This window comes from Phasianus colchicus, chromosome 3 (assembly GCF_987193195.1).
Source record: "Phasianus colchicus chromosome 3, bPhaCol1.hap1.1, whole genome shotgun sequence".
NCBI lineage: Eukaryota > Metazoa > Chordata > Aves > Galliformes > Phasianidae > Phasianus > Phasianus colchicus.
In genome coordinates, this window is record NC_143438.1 from 30,153,327 (window position 1) to 30,172,019 (window position 18,693).

Below are 18,693 nucleotides of genomic sequence, written 5' to 3' on the forward strand. Positions count from 1 at the left end.
CAGAACAACAAGAAGGTTGGAGAAGGAAGATATACATCTGACTGTTACAGCTCAAGTACATGCTTTCTCTAGTTGTTCAGATGTTAGACTCTTAGTACCCTTCTCCATTCCTAATTACATTATGTTCTTGTTTAATCCTTTCTTTCTCTTAAATCACTAACTTTCAGATAAGATTCGTTTTATTCTGGTCCAAAGGTTAATTTTTGTAGTTGTTCAAGAGTTCTGCCTATAAATGAGTTATTGAATTGTTTGTGAAGTTTTGAGCTACTACTAACTTATTTAAATTGAGCATTTGAGTTATCCTGATGTGATAAATGTATAAGCCCTTCAGATTATGAAGACAGGTTAAAGCAGAAGATCTAATAGACGATAAGTTTTACACTGTAATGCTGCAAACAACATTTTAATGTAACTTAAGTCTAGGCTGCTAGTAAGCACAGTAGGAGGAATTATTCTGCAAGGACAAAAAATAAAAATTCAGTAGTTTTCCACATCACATCCTAATTCTCTACTTGTGGTTTGTCCCATTGTTATTTCTTTTTTCCTCTAGTCACTTTATTTTCTCACCGTACTGTGGTCAGTAAGAAAATGCTGAGCATCTCCTCTTCCTTCACCCTTCCCATCTTGGCTTCGGTTGTCTTCATACATACCAGGACTCAACTGTGAAGCTGAATCAGATGCTGCTTGTTGCTTAAGGGATCACAGGATCAAGATGAAATCTGGTTTAAGTTTTTCAGATATTCTAGAAGCATCATACAGTCTCCCATTTAAAGTAGCCTGTTTTCAGATGGAGATGGAGATGATTAACATCCATCAGCCTTTATGATCTGTGGTTGGAAAGTGATGGTCATCTCTAACATCAGCGTATTTAATAGTAAAGCAAGCTGTGACATCATTAGGCCAACTTCATTCATGAGTGCTTCGCCCACCAGATTCTATGAATCATTTGATTATATATATAAAAAAGCCACAGATTTTTATTTTAACAGATAGTTAATGGGAAACTTCTGGCCACATCTTTATAGTTTTTCATTTGTTTATGACTACATAATAACCAGTATAAGGAATGGATGCTGCATTTACGAGTAAATCACCTCTCCCTTTTCTCCCATTTTCTACTTTCTATCCTAGGAAAACTTTATATTTTTGATGACAGAGGGGATGGCTTTATTTTTTTGTTTGTTTGTTTTTAGAGGAATATATTTAAGCAACCTTTGTTTTGATAGAGAAACTGCCACTGTCATAGTGTTACATACACTATTTAGCAAAAGCAATTTAGAAAGCCAGATCTTTCTTGTGCTTGCTCTTTCAGGCCACTTAGTGAAACAAGTGTCATTTCCAGTAGAGAAACCCATCATTTAGTATAGAAAGATACTAGGTACAAATCCTATGGAGAGAACTAAACTTTGTGTACATATATTAACTTGCTCTCACCTATAACACAGCTATAGTGTTATTTGAAGATGCAGGAGTGGCAAGTCCCGGTTTAAAATGTTCTTATCTGTGGAAGAAACCAGATGTTCTTGCTAAGCCAATTCATTTCAAAGCCTTTTTACCCCTAGGCTGAAAGACAGTGGAATAAAGTGCAAACACAGAGCATAAAGTACAGTCACTGTGCATACTGGGTTGTTCCTGGGGGACCTGTACAAACTGGCCATGCTCCACCATCTGAGAAGCTACTGCAATTTTATCCAGTGCATGTCTGCTTCTTTTTCAGACATGTTATATTCAGGAACTTTTATTTCCTCATTTTCTCCATTTCTTTCTGTGCCATAATGTTATCTTAGAACACAGATGGCAGGAAAAGGTTTAGTGGGGCTAAGGTACTTTCCAGAAAGTAATCTTTAACTCTCTACTCCTTTGTTTTGGTTTCCTGACTCTTCTGCAATTAATATGGACTGTCAGTGAATTCTCTTAGTGCAGTAGGAGGAGGTCATCCTTCTGCCACTGAAAATGCAACAGATGGTTTTTTCTGCAGGCATTTTATACTGTCCTTTGAATTTCTGAAAACAAAGAACCTTTATAATTTGTTGTTGGTTTTTTTCCTCCTGGATGATTCATGTCTTCTGCCTTGTGCTGAGAAAAACATCAAAGTTAATTTTGTGGAATACAGATCTTCCTTTATTCCCAGCCCCCAGTACATTAGAATTGTTATTTTTAATACTAATTCTTAAGTCCTGCAGGAAACCTGTATTATCAGGCTAATCAGTGCTTGTAGGTTTGGACTCCAGAGTCTCATGCAACTGTTTTCAAGCCAGGTAGTTGAAAATTATTGTTTTGCTGTGCAAAACAAAATGATTATTTTTCAAATTCTAAGTTTCAAGATAAAGAAGCTTATTGTCACTGTGCTGACTAGGAGTATCTCATTTATTTCATTCCCATCTTCTGTGCCCTCTGCTTACACATGTATAACTTGGCAGATATCCTAATCCCGAATCCTTGAAGCCATGCTGGAAAGCAGCCACTGTAGTCAGTGAAAATTAATGTTCTTTTCATGCAACATGCTCGGAGAGCATAGTGCACAGCAGCGGTTGTAGGTTATAACTTTATGCTTCTGTTCAACATTAAGCAATAATTCTGAGGCCTGCATGGGTATTGCCAGATGCAAGCTGTAAAACAGTGCTGATGACTTTAACTTCAGTTTTGGAGTTACCTGTGAGTCATCTCTGTGATTCATCATCTTCTGATGTCTGAAAAACTAACAATTGGTTTAGACAGTAATTTAAAAATACCAGAAATTTACAGTAGCTGCTGTTAAAAAGCAGAAGTAATAAAGACTGAGATGTACAATGTAGGTTTTAGCTATCTTCAGTTATAAAATGTTCAAGCACCGCATTAACTTCATTTGTTGCATCTGGCAAAGACTTAGCATTTAAATATGTACATTCTTTTTAATTTCTAAAAAACAATTGTACTATGGGTGAGAACAGTACTGTGCTGGTCTGACAGATCTGTGAGATCTGAACTTACATTAAAACTGTTTCCATATGAGACACCTCTGCACTGTCTACAAAATATTCAACATCAAAAATGAGTTCTCTCAAGCTGTTGCATGCAAAATCATTTGCTTGCTCAAGCACACTGCCTCCTTTTTCATGGCACATGTTGGTTCAATGACACTTTCTTGTGGTATTCTGTTAATCTAGCAGAAATATGCTCTGCACTGTTGCTGTTTTCAACATAGACATTAAAGACTACTGGGAAAGGTATTTGGTTTGATTTTAGCCCTGTTGTCTTGAATCTTTTCTGCAAAAACAGCAAGTTGCTTTCCGTGAACAGTGGCAGAAGTGTGTTTGTGTAGCTGTAGCTGGTCCTTTTTAGCTGCAAGGGATGGGCAGTATGCCCTCTCAATGCCAGCAGCAGCTGTGTGCCCTCAGGCTGCACTGGACTTGCTGAGTTTTTGCAGTGCTGGGGACTGAACTGAGCTCCCCATAGTGATTGAGGCCTCACCAGGCCTGCTCACCCCTTCTGCTCACTGTGCCTGTCTCGCTTAGTTTTCCACTCTCAGGTGGTTTCACAGGGTGCCAGTAGAGAAATCACCTTTTGCTTTACAAAGTGAGATCTCCCAAAATCGTTTTTTAATATATGGTGTCATATATATACAGTCATTCTTTAAGGCTGCATCTCTTGCTTCGGTACAAGACTTTGTATTTTATTGTAGATAATTATTAAATCATTTACCATGTATGTACTTCGGATTTAGAGCTGTTTGTTATCCTGTATCTCTTCAACTACACATGGCCCTTTGCATGACGGTTACAGTGCAGAGTGAAAGCGAGGTGGCATACCCATGCTTGATACTCAAGCCCTGTACCTCAGAGCAGGCTGAAAAAGATACCCAGAACACATATGTGCTGTTCTTCATAAGCAGTTTCTCTGTGCCTCAACTGATTTCATCCGACAGACCACAAATGATAGAATGTGTTCTGGCAGGCTGGTTTTGCAGTGCCCTAGAGCCTCCCAGGGCAGCATGTGGCACAGAAGCCAGTGCTTATAGCTCTTGTCCAAAACGTGGCCTCAGGATCAGACCTGCTAGTTTTGTTCTCTTCATCATCAGTAATCATCTGCTGGCAGTTTCCCAGTCATTGGATGTGAGACTTAGTTTATTATTATTTTTTTTATTTTTCTTTCTAATTTATTTATTTTATTTCTTATCACATATTCATGGAATATCTGGAGGTGTGTTCTTAAGGTCAGGGCAGGCTTAATTAGCTAAAGTGTAAGTAGAGAAGAAATGAATGAGTATTTAACAAAATCTGAAATTGTCCTACAACACATGTATTCAATTTGTTTTCTACTCAGTTTGCCAGAGTGGTAAGCCTATTCTGCAGCAAGAGTATGGCTTATATTGCTATTTCAGTTCTTATTTTATCTGGGAATTTCAAGCTTGCCAGAGAAATGAGACAAATGTAATTATTTGTTTTCTAGTCTGAATTTCAAATCTGATAAAACCCACATACTTGCCTACTTTCCTAAGGTATTGTAAGGAAAAACACAGTTTAGAGAATTTTTAGTTCTTATTTTAGTATGTAGAAATGGAAGTAGAGCCAAAGATCTTCTGGAACATTTAATACAAATGAAAATAGTGTCAGGTTTGTGAGACTGAATTTTCTATGAATAAGAGAGAAATTTGGATTGTCTGTCATGCAAAAAAAAAATCTAGAGTAGAATACTAGGTAACTTGCATACTATATGCAAGAAATACTTGGAAAATCGAGGAATTTAAGATATTTGCTACTTTTTGTAACTCATTTTTTTTGAGCACCATCAAAATCAAGAGTCAAAAGTACATACAGGAAAGGAGCTGATTAAAATATTTCAGAGTTCAGATTATTTTATTACTACCTACTGAATAATCATAAATTGCAGTTAATAGAATCTATCAGAAGGATCAGAATTTTGAAACCTTTTAATGATTCTTCCCTGTTTCTCTCCATTCCAAAATTACATTTATTACAAATGGGATGTAAATGGAAAGAACTAGAGTACCTTTTCCAGTATTTGCATTTTTCCTTTGGGAAACATCTGTTGATTTACTTGGATTTTATTTGCAGGTTTCTTAGCAATATTGTACTTAATTAACTATGCTCTCCAGGTGATCTGATCCTCAAAGGTTACTTCATCTGTGCTTGGTTAAAAACCCAGACCTATAAAACAAAACCCATAAGTATCTTAGAGCTTTTATATGAGCAAGGGCAATCATTTTAAAGACCTTTTTAGTGAAGTACCGGTGGTTGGGATGGATGAAAGATGTTTTAATGAGCTAAGGCAGCAGAGATAGAAATGATCACTAACCTTCAGTGCATGTTTACTTCCATTACTAGATCACAGAAAGATGTGCATTAGTGACATTATCTCTGCTTGTCGGCTTTGGAGAAGAAAATAGGAAAATAGTTCATAATGGAAAAGAAAGCAGTGTAAATAATTGTCCTTGTTTTATTTGATGTTGTTTATTTGTTCTTTGTCCTGCTTTCTGATGGTACTTTTTCTTCTCTGATTGCTTATGATTTCTACCATGGCAATCTCTTTCTACAACCTCTTTATTATAAAATAAAAATATAGTGATTTGACTAATTCAGAATTGGGCTAATAATGGGGAAAAAAAAAAAAAAAAAGAAAAGAAAAGAGAGAGAGAGAGTGAACATGCCAAATTTGCTGCCTGATTATTATTATTTTTTTCCTCATAGGAGATTTAATTTTCAAGTTTTCTTGTAACTGCTCTGTGTTCTCAATTGATATCACTTCCCTTATGCACAGCTTTCTTATATGTATGTCAGGATACCCACTGTTGGTGTGTTGTACCCTTAATCCAGCACTATCTTTCTTAACACTCCCATACCCATCACTGAGCACTGGATTTGAAGCATCTATTTCACACTCATAAAAATAGAAACAAAATTACATTGCAGTTTGTCTTACACAGGCAATTATTGTCATTAGTCATGTAAGCTACAGTTTCATTTCTCAAGTGATGCTGAGCACTTTCAACTACCATTAAAGTAAATCAGACTTGGGAATACTCATCTTTCATCTGCAACTAAATCTTCCTTAGATTCCATATCTACAAAATGGATATCCATCGACCTACTTAATGAAATTGTGCAATGAATTGACAAGTATGATATGAAACTGTCTAGCTGATCAAATCTACTGGGGTACAATCATTGGATGATCCCATGGTATTTCATGGTTTATTTTGAGATCCACTCTTTAAAATCACTAAGAAATAGCCACACGCTCTTCAGATTGCGTAAGGATAGCTTATGAAATGAGAAAATAAGTGGAAGATGAAAATAAGTAGTTTGCAGAGCTTGTTCCAAATGCCTTTAGACCAGTGTACACAGTTAGACCTGGTCAGTAGTATTTGGCCCAATTGTAGCAGAAAGTTGAGGTCTTCCACCTGTACTTTCCACTTGAAATATGATGAATTTTACATTGCAAGTCAGTAGAACGCTTTTGATTCAAATATTTTTCATACCTCTTTTTCTTTTTTGCCTACACAAATTTACAAATGTATACTATGTACAGTAAATATTTGAGCCTGAAGACTTCACACAGTTGTTCCTAAATACATTAAATACATTGCTAAGGACATGTTTTTTTTTCCAATAGACCGTAAAATTTTCTCATGCATAGATTCCTTTGAAGTTGAACCCTGATATACTATAATTTTAATTTCTTTCAGAGTATTTGTGAATAGATGAAACTTTAGGAAGTTATCTTGAAGCCTGAGGCCACTTCATTTTTTATTTTATCATTTTCAGAACTTTTCTGTTTTATCCCTTGTGTGTCCTTACCAGAGTATCAGCTTGAATATTTGAGCTCAGTTGCACTGAACTGTACTGAAGTGCCTGATTCCTTGCTATCAGAAGTTCTTCAGAACTTTGTTCAATTAAACAAGATTTTAAGCTTACAAATTCAGAGTAATTTAAACATCTCTTGGAACTGTGTACCTTCAAGTTTATTATAATGGTTATATTTTTAACCAGGTAAAAATCCCATATTGGATGATAATACAAGAAAACAAATTTAACTTCAAGCAGGTATCCTGAGGAACGTATCTGTCATTCTCAAATGTTTTCAATCCTGTAACAGATTCTCTAATTTAGTTGGTAAATGGTAATTTATTTTATTACTATGGACCTTTTATGATTGAATGTAAATATAAACCAAGTAGACCTAGTAATAATGCTTGTAAGTAAGCCTACAAGTCCCTGTTTTCTTCAACTTTCCCAAAAACTGACAAACTTTTGCTAACAAGGTTTACAAGGATAAAGCTTAAGATGAGTTTGTAATGAAACAACCATTAAAAATGACCTTTCCTTTGAGATGACATTATTAATGTTCTTTCTCAAAGTATAATGGAGTGAGGAAACTGTTCTTTTTGTCAGGGGCAGCCATTTTATTATGCAAATAAAAATCAGTGTGGATTTAATGAAATTACAAGCCATTGGAAAAAAAATCTTACTTTTAATATGTTTATCAGTGACTTTTTAGACATTATTGACTTCCACAAAGAGCTTTCTTACTAGAGAGTTTTTTTGTAGCTTGAGCAAGAGAGGACTTCTCCTGTGATTGCAGCTGTAGAGTGCTAGTCTCTAGGCTGGCCATGGACCAAAGATGTGGTATGAGAACAGAGAATTTCTTCCTTAGGTCAGTAGTTCTGTGAGTCTGAGTAACAGGGAAGAGAACAAGAGCCTCTAGAGCCTGGCACTGGGAGCCACAGATTAAGAAGGAATCAGGACTAGAGTTACATTGAAGAATGGAATAGGGTACAGAGCCTGGCCATGGAAGAAAAAAGATCAGCTCACTGAGAAGAGGGGGAGTGACTGACCGAGAAAACAAAGCATCATGACAAAGCATCATCTGATGTAGATACTATGTAGGCAGAGAACAGACAGGCTGAATAAAGGATTGTGGAGAAATACATGGAACTGGAACCAGAAGCAGCCAAGCCTGCAGACCAAGTGGTAAGTGCAGACCAAGACTGGAGAGGGAGGAATTCACGTATAGGAGGAGAATACAGGCATAACAGTGGATAAGAGAGGCATTGAACAGCCTTGTTGGACAGAGATTTGTTCAGTGAAGAGTGCTTGGGGAACAGGGATAGAGACTAGGAGTAAAGACTGGAGTAAGTGAGGTCAGACCCAAGGCTAGGCTGGAAGGAGATGAACAAAGAAGTTGTATTTTGAAGGAGTGGGAAGAACAGTTTGTGACCACTCTGAAGGCCTTTGTGTTTTTGGTACTTACCCTTCAGATGGGAAATATCTTGGTAAAATGTGTAGCTTGAAGATCTGTAGTGTATTCATTTGTCATCAAAAGTTGCTTAATGCAGCCCCTGAGATGGTCACTGAATTAGCTTGTGTGTTTCAGACTTCTGAGTTCATTGTTTCTTGTTGCTTCATTTGCAAACAAGCCGAGGAGTCTATAATATTTTAAGTTAATTTTTAAAATTTGCTTTGAAGTGTTAAATTCTTGGCAATTTAAATTATTAAAAAACCCCTAGATACTGCAAATTAGAGGATGCATTACCAGCTCAAATACATTTCCTGAAGAACAAATTGTGTTTTGTAATGGTGAAGTATGCCTTTAGGAAACCTATAAGAATATTAGTAAATCTGTACAGAGCAGAATTTGGATATCGTACTTAAGACAATACATAGAATGCCATGAGATGACTAAAGCAGTCACTGCTGCTCATTGTTTGAGTGCTATTTATTTTGCACCAAATGTGGTAAGGCCTGATGGCAAACTGATGTGGATGGCAAACTGGCAAGTGGAAGCTTACTTCCAGAAATCTGTTTTGAGCTAACAGGCAGTGGTTATGGTAATGGAAGATTATCCAAGACAGTCCTATGTGATTTTTTTAAATGTTAGCTTGCGTATGGTGGATACAGATTTATTCAGACTCTGTTCAGTGCTTTAAATTATGTTATTTTAGTATATTGTAAATCCTTAACAAATAAGCTGAGCTTTTAATCATACTGGTGTGTGATGTGAGTCATGTCATGTTTTTAAGGACAGCACAGAATTTAGCTGTGCTCTTATATTTTCTGGAGTGATAGCAAGTCTTACCTGGCACCTCTAAGTCTAGTTGTGCTTTCTTGCACAAAAAAGCCCCAACTAGGTGTGACATTAACTTAAACATAACTGCTGTGTGTCTGAACCCTAACATTGAGATATCAGGATGTACTTGCCTTTGTCTGAACCTTTGCAGGTTGTTAGCAATGCACACAGCCTTTGTTCTGTGGTACAAGGCCTATGTCTGCACCTGAGTTTGAGAGGTTGGAACTGGCCTTGAAAGTCAGTGGTCTCAAACCAATGTACCCACCACCACAGAAGCATATGTATTCTCATGCCCAAAACTTTTGATAACTTTTTAGCCTGTTTAGGTTTGTTTTTTGCCCTTTGTGTTATGAGTGTTGATTTGCACCTTACCTGTTGTGTTTTTTCACTTGTTTGTTTTTTCCTATGACCAGTAAGAGTGCAGATTAACTATCTGTGTTTTCTTTGGATCTTTAATTCCTTCTTTGGAGTCAGGCATGGTGAGGTTTTTAGTTTGTTTGCTTTTCTTTCCCTTTTAATGTATTTGCTACCACACAAATTGGTATTTTGATGCACACAGTAGCAGTTGTGATCAGATGGGAGATCAGGGTCATTTTAATGTTGAGAAGGGAACACATTGCCATTACGTTCCAAGTAGCACATCTTTAGCTGAAGCACATCTGTAAGGTAATTGCAGAAACTCTAGATTAAGGTCTGTTTCAACCTATTTCAGTTGGCCTTCCCACGTTTTTATTTTTCATAATGTTAGTAGTATCTAATTAATCTAAAATTACTTGGCTTTCTTGCTTGCTTTTTGCTTTTTTTTTTTTTTTTTTTTTCTCTCAGTAGAGAAATGCTGTTAGTCTACATGTTGGATCCGTATATTCTTAGCATTAGATTCACAAAATATCCGTATTTAATGCTGTCAAGTAATGGAGACTGTAGGAATCTGTGGAATTCCAATTAGCAAAACAAGTTGTTCTCATTATCACATTAATTTATTTTATGATTGGAAGTACCACAGATTATTACTTGAAAGTAAGCTTAGCTTAGGCCACTGAAGAAATTGAAGATAATTTAATTGTATACACCAAGTTGTCCGTATATCCTAAGAATAAAATTGTCCATAGACAGCCAGTGATGGAAAATATGCACTGTAGCAGAAGAAAACATTCTGCTTCTGTTTGTCCTTGACTGTTTGAAGTAAATAGCTTGAATCTTGCCTCATTCACATAGAGGTAATTTGAAGTATATGTTGAAGTCAACATAATGAAAATGAAACTGAAGTTCTCCATGAGGATTTCTGTAGCTAGGAGTATGGGTAAATTGTTGCTCAGTTGTATAGCATTCAGCATTTTCATTGGAACAGTTGTATCAAAAGAACCCTACTTATTCTCATTCCTCGTCTTCTGCTTCAATTGCCAAGACAAGCTCTCAGCAGATATATTTAGGAATATGGATTTATATACACATGCATAATATTATTATACAAACATAAGGCTTGTATTTGCAACTGGTACTTATGTTGAGTACTTAATGCTTTCTCACAGTCCAGGACTATATCAGCAAACTTCAAATTATATAAGCAAACTCTTTCTGAATTGATTAATGATTTTATCTAGAGTTTAACTCTGCAAAGCAGCCCCTTCAAAAATAATTCAAAACTACTAGGTCATGCTTTTAAAATTATCCCTCTTTTGAACCTGCTCTTCACTCATGAAAACTGGTCATCTTCAGTGATTTCTAGAATAGCTTTGGAAGGGCAAGGAAAAAATGTGCCTTGGAGGAGGTGAATAATATTTCTACCCCAGGGAGAAATTCTCATATAAATGTAATTTGTAGTCACAGATCTGACATATGGCTTGCATTACCAGAATTGTATTAAAGTTGTACTTAATAGCTTTTTGGTACATTAGTAATGTAGTGAAATCTAAAGCCCTATTTATTTTTTTATATATTCTGGTCTTGTATTATTGCTGTGTCTTTGACCAAGGTTTCTCAATGGTCTCTATTTCTAGGAAGGCACAACGAGTGTATTTTGACTCCCTGGAAGCGTGTATTGCTAAAGGTGTTAGCCAGGGAAGTGTGTAAGGGTTAGTACACAGGAGGACTGAATTAATGACAGGAATCTGCCATCAGTAATATCGATGGAGCTGATATTCACTAGGCAGTAGGTCTTAGGTGAAATTTACATGGAAAATGCTGGATGTCAGAAATGTGATGTTACTATGAAATAATTTATTATTGGCAAAAGGCAAGTTTAATGGAGTCGAGCAACCAGTAATCTAATTTAAGGCACATTTCAGGTTTGTAGTAAAATCCTGAGAGAATATAGCTGCTAAGTTTGATTGGTGCATATTTGCCAAGCATCATGCTTTGAACTTACAGAGGGGTGCTAATTTGCTGCTTCCCAGTTCTGTGTGGAAAGAGTGTACTCAGTCGAGATTCAGCGGAATCAGGCAGCACTCACAGGAATTATTTTATAGCTAATGTTTTATTATTATTATTGTTGTGTTTTTTTTTTTTACTAATTTTAAGCTTATTGAGCTTATTTGATTCTGCACAGAGTTTCACTCATCTTCTCTCTACTGCAGGATATCTTTCTCAGCTGAGCCCAGTGAAGTATTCATTGCCTTTGAGTATGACTGTATGAGGGCACAGTGTCAGGATACAGTCCTTTATATCCACCGCCACTTGGTGAAATCACTTACACCAGTGAGGATGTTTTGGATAAATGAGAACAAGTAATTGTTTTCCTAGGAAAAATATACTTGCAATTGTAAGGTTCTTTTTTATCATCTGCATCATGAAAGAACACTGTTTTGCCTTGTATACAGTCACCAAACGTTTAAAGTTCTGCAGGCTGTGCATCTTTGTTATTTTCATTGTGTTTAATAACCCATAGGACTGATCTGTATGTAATTACTAAATTTTAAACCTTTGTTCTTTCTATGTGGAGTTTTAATTTTATTTTCTGTTTATTTTAAGAAGTGCATTACATTCTCATTAAGAATTTAAGATTTTTTGCGGTTCTACTACTGCCCTTGGGAAGGGGCCACACAGCCACGTAGAGCAGCAAACTTTCTATTCATGTGTATTGGAGCTTGTCCAGGAATTTGGTTGTGCTCTATTATGTAACATTTGTACTTCTATATGGGGTTCTACACTACCAAAAGGACTTTTTCTATTCTTTCTTTTTATTTCAGTCTATTAACAGTGTAGACAAATGTTTAAATTTGTGTTTAACTATTTCTTATTATTCCCAGCTATTCCCTAACTGCAGCAAAATTTGCAAGCAGATTAGAAAGCACCTACATTTCGTATGTTATGAAATACGGTGTATTTTCATGCTTTGCTTGCTAATGCTTAGTGTCTCCAGTGAAAAATGTTTCCAGGTCTTTCAAGTGTAAATGATCCTATAAACAGCAATCTGATCTTCTTACACTTTGGAATAACTGTTTTTATTTTATGCGTGCTGCTGTTCTTCTCCATAATGTCTAGTGTAGGTAAGCACAAGCTATATTAAAGTGCACTGCTTTGCAGTGTTAGATACTTTATCTTGAATAATGTTGTTTCATGTAACAAGTGCCTATCGTGTATGAATTACAAGTGGTTTGGTCTGTGTTTCAATACAGTGTGAAGTCCTCAATCTCCAATTCATGAAGTTTCTGAAAATTCAGGGCTAGATTCATAAAGTCAATGAAACAATATGATATTTATTATGAATGTTAATACCAAATATTTATGAATGGTCGGATTGGTGGGGCTTGTCATGGTCAGATGGTATTTGGTGTCTTTGGTTTTTTCATCAGTACAAAGTGAAAGTAACTTCTTTGACATCAGTGAGTTTATCCTCCCATACTCTGTGAGCATTAGTAGAATATGTATGTGTTTTAACTATCCTTAATGGAGTTTCTAAGAATAATCCCATTCTAGTTGCATGGAAAGATGTGTAATTGGGTTAATTAGGATTGTTTTCCTTGTTTAATGTTTATGAACTTACAATATTCAAAGTGAAAAAAAATCCCATAGTTACCCTCCCGAAGTCAGATGACAGAGCTGATGACTCCACCTCCAAAGTAATCCAGTTTTCTGTGTTCTCTCCTATTTAGAGATATTGAGTCATCTAACTTGCTTAAGGAATGCTTTAATTTGGATACTGGCAAAGGCAATAAAAACAAGGGATTGTATTTGTAGATGAATCTCTTGATGAATTCTTTTACATTACAGGAATACAAACGCAAGCTAGCCAGAGTGTCCCAAGTACGGAAAGAACTCAGAACACGCATCCAGAACCTGCCTGACCTCTCTCGACTTCCCAACGTCACGGGCAGCCACGTGCACCTACCATTTGCAGGAGACATCTACAGTGATGACTGATTGCAGGAATACCCTTCCGTAACCTCTACTTTTCTGTGAAATGAGGGGTAGGTCAGACTGATTGGTACTCTTGTAGTATTATTTTTGTATATTGTTGGAGAGTGTCAGTAAAAATACTCTAATAATTTATTAAAAAATGATTTAAAAAGCTGATTTGTTTACTATTTTATTGGCAAATGAACATGAGGGTACATTTATAGAAAGTGGCATCTGCATCTATTATATTAAAGAATGGGTAACTATCTTATCTTTTGTACAGATTTTGGTTGGGTGCCCTGTAAAAAAAAAAAAAAAGAAAGAAAAAAAAAAAAAAACTTGCTAAGATTTTTTCCTATGTACCCTATATTTAGTGTAGATCAACATGTAATCAGAGCATACTTCTAACTTGAAACGTTTCAGTTGCTAGTGAGGGAGTGAAACATGGAAACCACAAGCTTATGTTTGCAAGATTAATGCAATTTAAAATTAAACCTTAAATAATAATAATACCTTAAAATAAGTCAGGTGGTTTATTTTGATGTAAATTTTAGTAACCAATTTTCCATTGGAAAATATTAATCATGTTACACCGAGTAGATCTTTAAATGACTCAAAATGTTGCAGTGTGTTAGTACCATTTAAAAGTCAGCTAAAGAAACTATACAACTGACCATTTTAATTAGATTTCAAAATTGGAACTTTTCTTTTTACAGCTGCTTAGTTTCTAAATTGGGGGACCATTCAATTATACTCCAATCCCTTTCTGGAACACCTGTCTCGGACTAAAAAGGTTAATTCCAGAAATGTGAAGCCATTTTACAACTTCAATTAAATTGGAAGGTCATTCTGTGAACTATCCCAATTGTTAAATGCCCATTACTAAATCTGATGATGCTGTATACCATTTATACATGCAGCAGCACTGCACAGCCAAGTGGTAAGCTGTATGGAAGCTCTAGGCCCAGCCGCCCTCTTCCACTGAGAAACCCCAGGGTCAGCAGAGGCTCCACCTCTCCAGCAAATATTTCTAGATCTTGATGGTCTTTTCTCACAGGGAAGAGAGGAGATGGTTCAGGCCAGTGTTTGAGTTGAACCATGGAAAATTATTGCAGAGTGTGTTTTTTAAAACAACAAACACAACCAGCCAACCTTTTTCCTGTCACAAATGTGTTACTCATCAATAGGCACTCAAGCTTGTGAAAATTCCTTGTTTCCGTATGATGCACCAGCTTTTAACTTCACTTAAGAATCCAAAGATATAGACAGGCATGTAGAGGATTGACAGGAAGTTTACATTTTTCAGTCATCTGGAATTAGACACTTAGTTGTTGAGGAATGATTCAAAAAATGCCTACCTGTATACTTTGGCATTTAGATGACCTTAAAAACCTAGTCTGCAAGTGTTTTGAGTTTGATGGATCATCTGAGTATTCATTAATAACATTTTGTGCATGGATTTGCTCATTTGCATCAGCTGAGTTCAGAGTTCACAGGCTTATCATTCCCTTCTATATGAAAGCAAATTTTAAAAAGTAATCTATTTTTCATTTTCAAAAACTGCAACAATTCAGAATAGTGATGAATTAGATTTCAATTAAATAAGAAAAAAAAGGAAAAACAAAAAACCAAAAAAACCAACAAGCTCTTGACCAAGCATTCCAGAGCACGCAATGTAAGAATATTAATGTCATCACAAATTCTAACTGCTGACAAGAAGGAATGCTGAACATAGCTCATGTGGGCTCACTGATTGTCCAAAATTTGTAAGTTAATTATCGTTAATCCAGAAGTGTTTCTTTAGCTTAGATCTAATATGTGAAATTAAGTAACACTTATTGCCATCTTTTCAGCTTACATTTATGCTGAGAAAATGAACATGCAGATAATATTTATGCAGTTTTAATATTTTTGTGCAGTTTGTTAAAACCGAGCTTGTAACTTTTAGAAATCTGTGTATGTGCATTACAGCTGTGGTTCAAGTTCAGCTTTGCTAAAGATCAGCATTGAATTTATCACAAGTATTAAAATAATATAACCCACTAAGAACTATAAAACAAATAATAGAACAGGAAGGATAAATAGCGAGTTCACTGTTGAATCCCATCTGTGGAAACTGTTTGTATCCAGAGGTGATGACAGGTGTGGTGCCATGGCTTGCTACAGCCCATTGAAGGATCTAAGTCATGGATACTCAAAACCACAGGGAATATATTAAGCTATCTATTCTAATGAACCACTTTGAAGGGGAAATTGGTACTGTCTGAAATAGCTATGAGTAAAACATAAATTGGTGAAAAGTCAGCATTTGGGAAATTTTCTGTATTTTTTTTGTTGTTGTTGTTGAAAATGAATTTCACACCATTTCTGCTTATAATCACAATCATATTCCATATCTTTTTAAGAGTATGTTGATTATTTTCCATTCCAAAGCTGACTTCCAAAGCTTCACAGGAATACAAAGGCAATTATGACTTTTAAGTAAGATTCAGCTGTCTTAATTGTTAGATTCTTTTTCTCAGCCTCCCAAACAGACTTTGTTTCATCTGTGGGAACTCTTACGATAGTCATAGCTGGGGCTTCAAATTAAATTGAAAAAAACAGACTTATTTACTGAATGACTTCTTGAAGTTTGAAGTCTTGGAAAGACCTGAAAGTTGCTGTTCTGCCTTCAAGGTTTTTCCTTAACTTGTAAATCTTAGATTCTTGGAGGCAGAACTTTTTCTATTTGATGTTCCATGGAGGGATCCTTAGCTGTCTTTCCCACTCCTCTGTATGAAGCACTGCGCATCACACCAGGACTCCTACTACCTTAATTAAAATATAATGAAATAGAATGCTGAATTTCCTTGACTTCTCAAGAGAATTTAAAAAGCTACAACACTTACTTCACTAGGTTTGTTTTGCTGTTTGTAGTGTTATCTTTGTAATAATGTTGCTTATCTAAAGATAATGCAGAACTGACAAAAGAATTAGGAAAAATCTCTACTTTTTTTCTCATTGTATATAAGTTTTAATTTTGAAAGAGTGTTATTTTATGTACATATTTTTTCTTTATTTTACTGCATTAATTGTTTACTTCAAGGAGTATTTCATAGTTGTTCTTTTGGAAATTATCCCTCAAAATTTGTTTGGAAAAGAGGACTTACCAAAGGTAAATGTCACTCTTACAGCAGGTGTCTTATGTTAGTGGCTGAATGGTATGTTGTTGGTTTTTTTTTTTATTATTATTTCTACGGGAAAGGCATTGTGTATCAACTAGTTAGAAGATTTATACTGTAACTGCAATAGTATAGTAGGAAATAACATGTTATGATACAAATGCAGCCCTGTAGTATCAAAGGATACCTCCAAATTCTCAGGTTCCAAAGCTTATTGTGTATACTTCTGACATCTCAGGAAGAAAAGAGGCTGGGTGGGGAAAGTGAGTGCCTAGAAGCTAAAAGGGGAAGAAAATGCCTGAGTAGGAATGAGAAGCAAAATAAATGTCAGTGCTTGTCAAAAATGGAAATCATAGTGTGAAACTGAGCAGCACAGTGTTTTTTACCTGTTGATGGATTATACAATGGAACTACTCTGGGAGTGTTACCACACTGTGAAACATGCTCATCTCTTCTAATGTGGTATGACTCTGCCCACACCAGAATGCCCACCCTACAAAAGGCACAAATATGAAATGTCTGAACATGTTTCATTTAATAATAAATCCTAATAATCAGATTATTTGCTTCACTATATTGCACTTTCATTGAGCATTCTTTGAAAAAAAAGCAAAGACAATCCTGCAGCTCTTTGCCGTGTGAGAATGCTCACCTTGGAGGTCACTGGGACTGCTTGCGTATTCTAGTGTTTGCAGGTTCAAGCTGTATTTTTGCAAAATGTTTTGACTACCAAGAACATTACCCCACTTCTCTTAGAAGTAAATGTGAAACCCTTAATTATAACAATTATGGTTCTTAGAAACTGTGTTTCATTGCTCCTTTTGAAAATTAAAGTATATACTGAGGTAACATTAGCTTGTCCCTCTCACTCAGTTAATGTTTGTGGTAATACATTGAAGCACCTTGGCTAATCCCTATGAACACAAGCCAAATTTCATGCTTATTGTGTATTTTATGTGAGTAGTCTTCTGAATGTCAAACAGAGATATTTCATTATATTAAATATACATTCCTGTTTTTCTGAAGTTTTAAAAGATAATATTTTAGGATTTTAGAAACAAATATTCTCTCCCTTGCCAGTGGCAGCTCAGCCTGGTCATTTAGTGATTGCCCCAATCACTGTCTAGGATGCAGTAGTCCTCTGCACAGATGAACACAGAGATCACACGTAGGCTTGATCTGCCCTCTGCAGAGGAGCTCTCTATCAACCTTCTGAAATGTGAGCAAATAGATTCATGTTTTTTCTTCTTTGGAAAGATTGGTGAAATAGGAAACCGGCACATCTAAAATTTGGCTGCTACGTTTATAAATATTTAGGGCCAGTTCTGCTCATTGCTCATGCATATAATAACAGTGACTATTCCTGCAAGCAAAGAAAGAAGATTCAAATGTAATGTCTAAATAAAATGGAATATATATATTTTTTTCATAAATGACCAGTTTTGTCTCAACTCCTATTTCAGTGTGTCGTTCATCTTAAGTAGATCTCTTCCATCATGTTATTTAGAAATCTAATTCTGATTTCATCTTTACAACATTTAAAGTATCCTACTAAGCATGATTTTGTGGGAATTTGCAGAAGTTCAATAGCACTCTTGTTACTTGTTTGCAACAGAAATAGACACGTTTGTTAAAACCTAACCAGAAAAGTTTGATATGTAAAGATGTTTCATTATTGTGTTCTTCTGACAGATTGTGTAATCCTTGTGTAATTTATGTCCTTAAAATAACACCTGTATCTATGCTTTCATATTTAATACAATAAAACATTGTTGTAAAATATCTTTGAAATCACTGTTTATTTTCTTGCCTATTCAAACTCATTTTATGTAGTGGCAATTCTGCTGCCTATACTTAAGAGGAAACCATAGTGATGCTGAGGAAATAATTAATATTAACTTTGAAGGTCATTACTCTCAGTATTTTTATTTTGTACAATAAGCTGAAAATTTTCAATGAGAAGAAGTAATATATTAAGAAGTCTGGGATCCTATTTCTAAAACTGCAATTATTTTAAAAAGAAATACTGCTGATAGACCATCTAGCTTGGTCAAACTTTGTCTCTTTGAAGTGGGGACTGGGTGTGAGGTTCTATTTGTGCTATGACAGTTTGAGATTCCCAATATATAAA

General features: G+C 35.6%; 1 protein-coding gene across 2 annotated transcripts in view; it reads left to right on the plus strand.

The window, feature by feature from the left end:
* The window catches only part of RPRD1A (regulation of nuclear pre-mRNA domain containing 1A), a 43,077-nt gene extending 24,735 nt beyond the window's left edge, over positions 1-18,342 (plus strand). The window contains exons 7-8 of one of the 2 annotated variants that reach the window (XM_090137201.1): positions 13,276-13,443; positions 16,104-18,331. In XM_090137201.1, coding sequence (XP_089993327.1) covers positions 13,276-13,425 — 150 coding nt within the window. In that variant the 3' untranslated portion in view covers positions 13,426-13,443; positions 16,104-18,331. Of the gene's footprint in view, positions 1-13,275 lie in introns of both variants that reach the window. The other variant, XM_031589154.2, reaches the window with a different exon arrangement.
* The last annotated feature ends 351 nt before the right edge of the window (positions 18,343-18,693 follow it).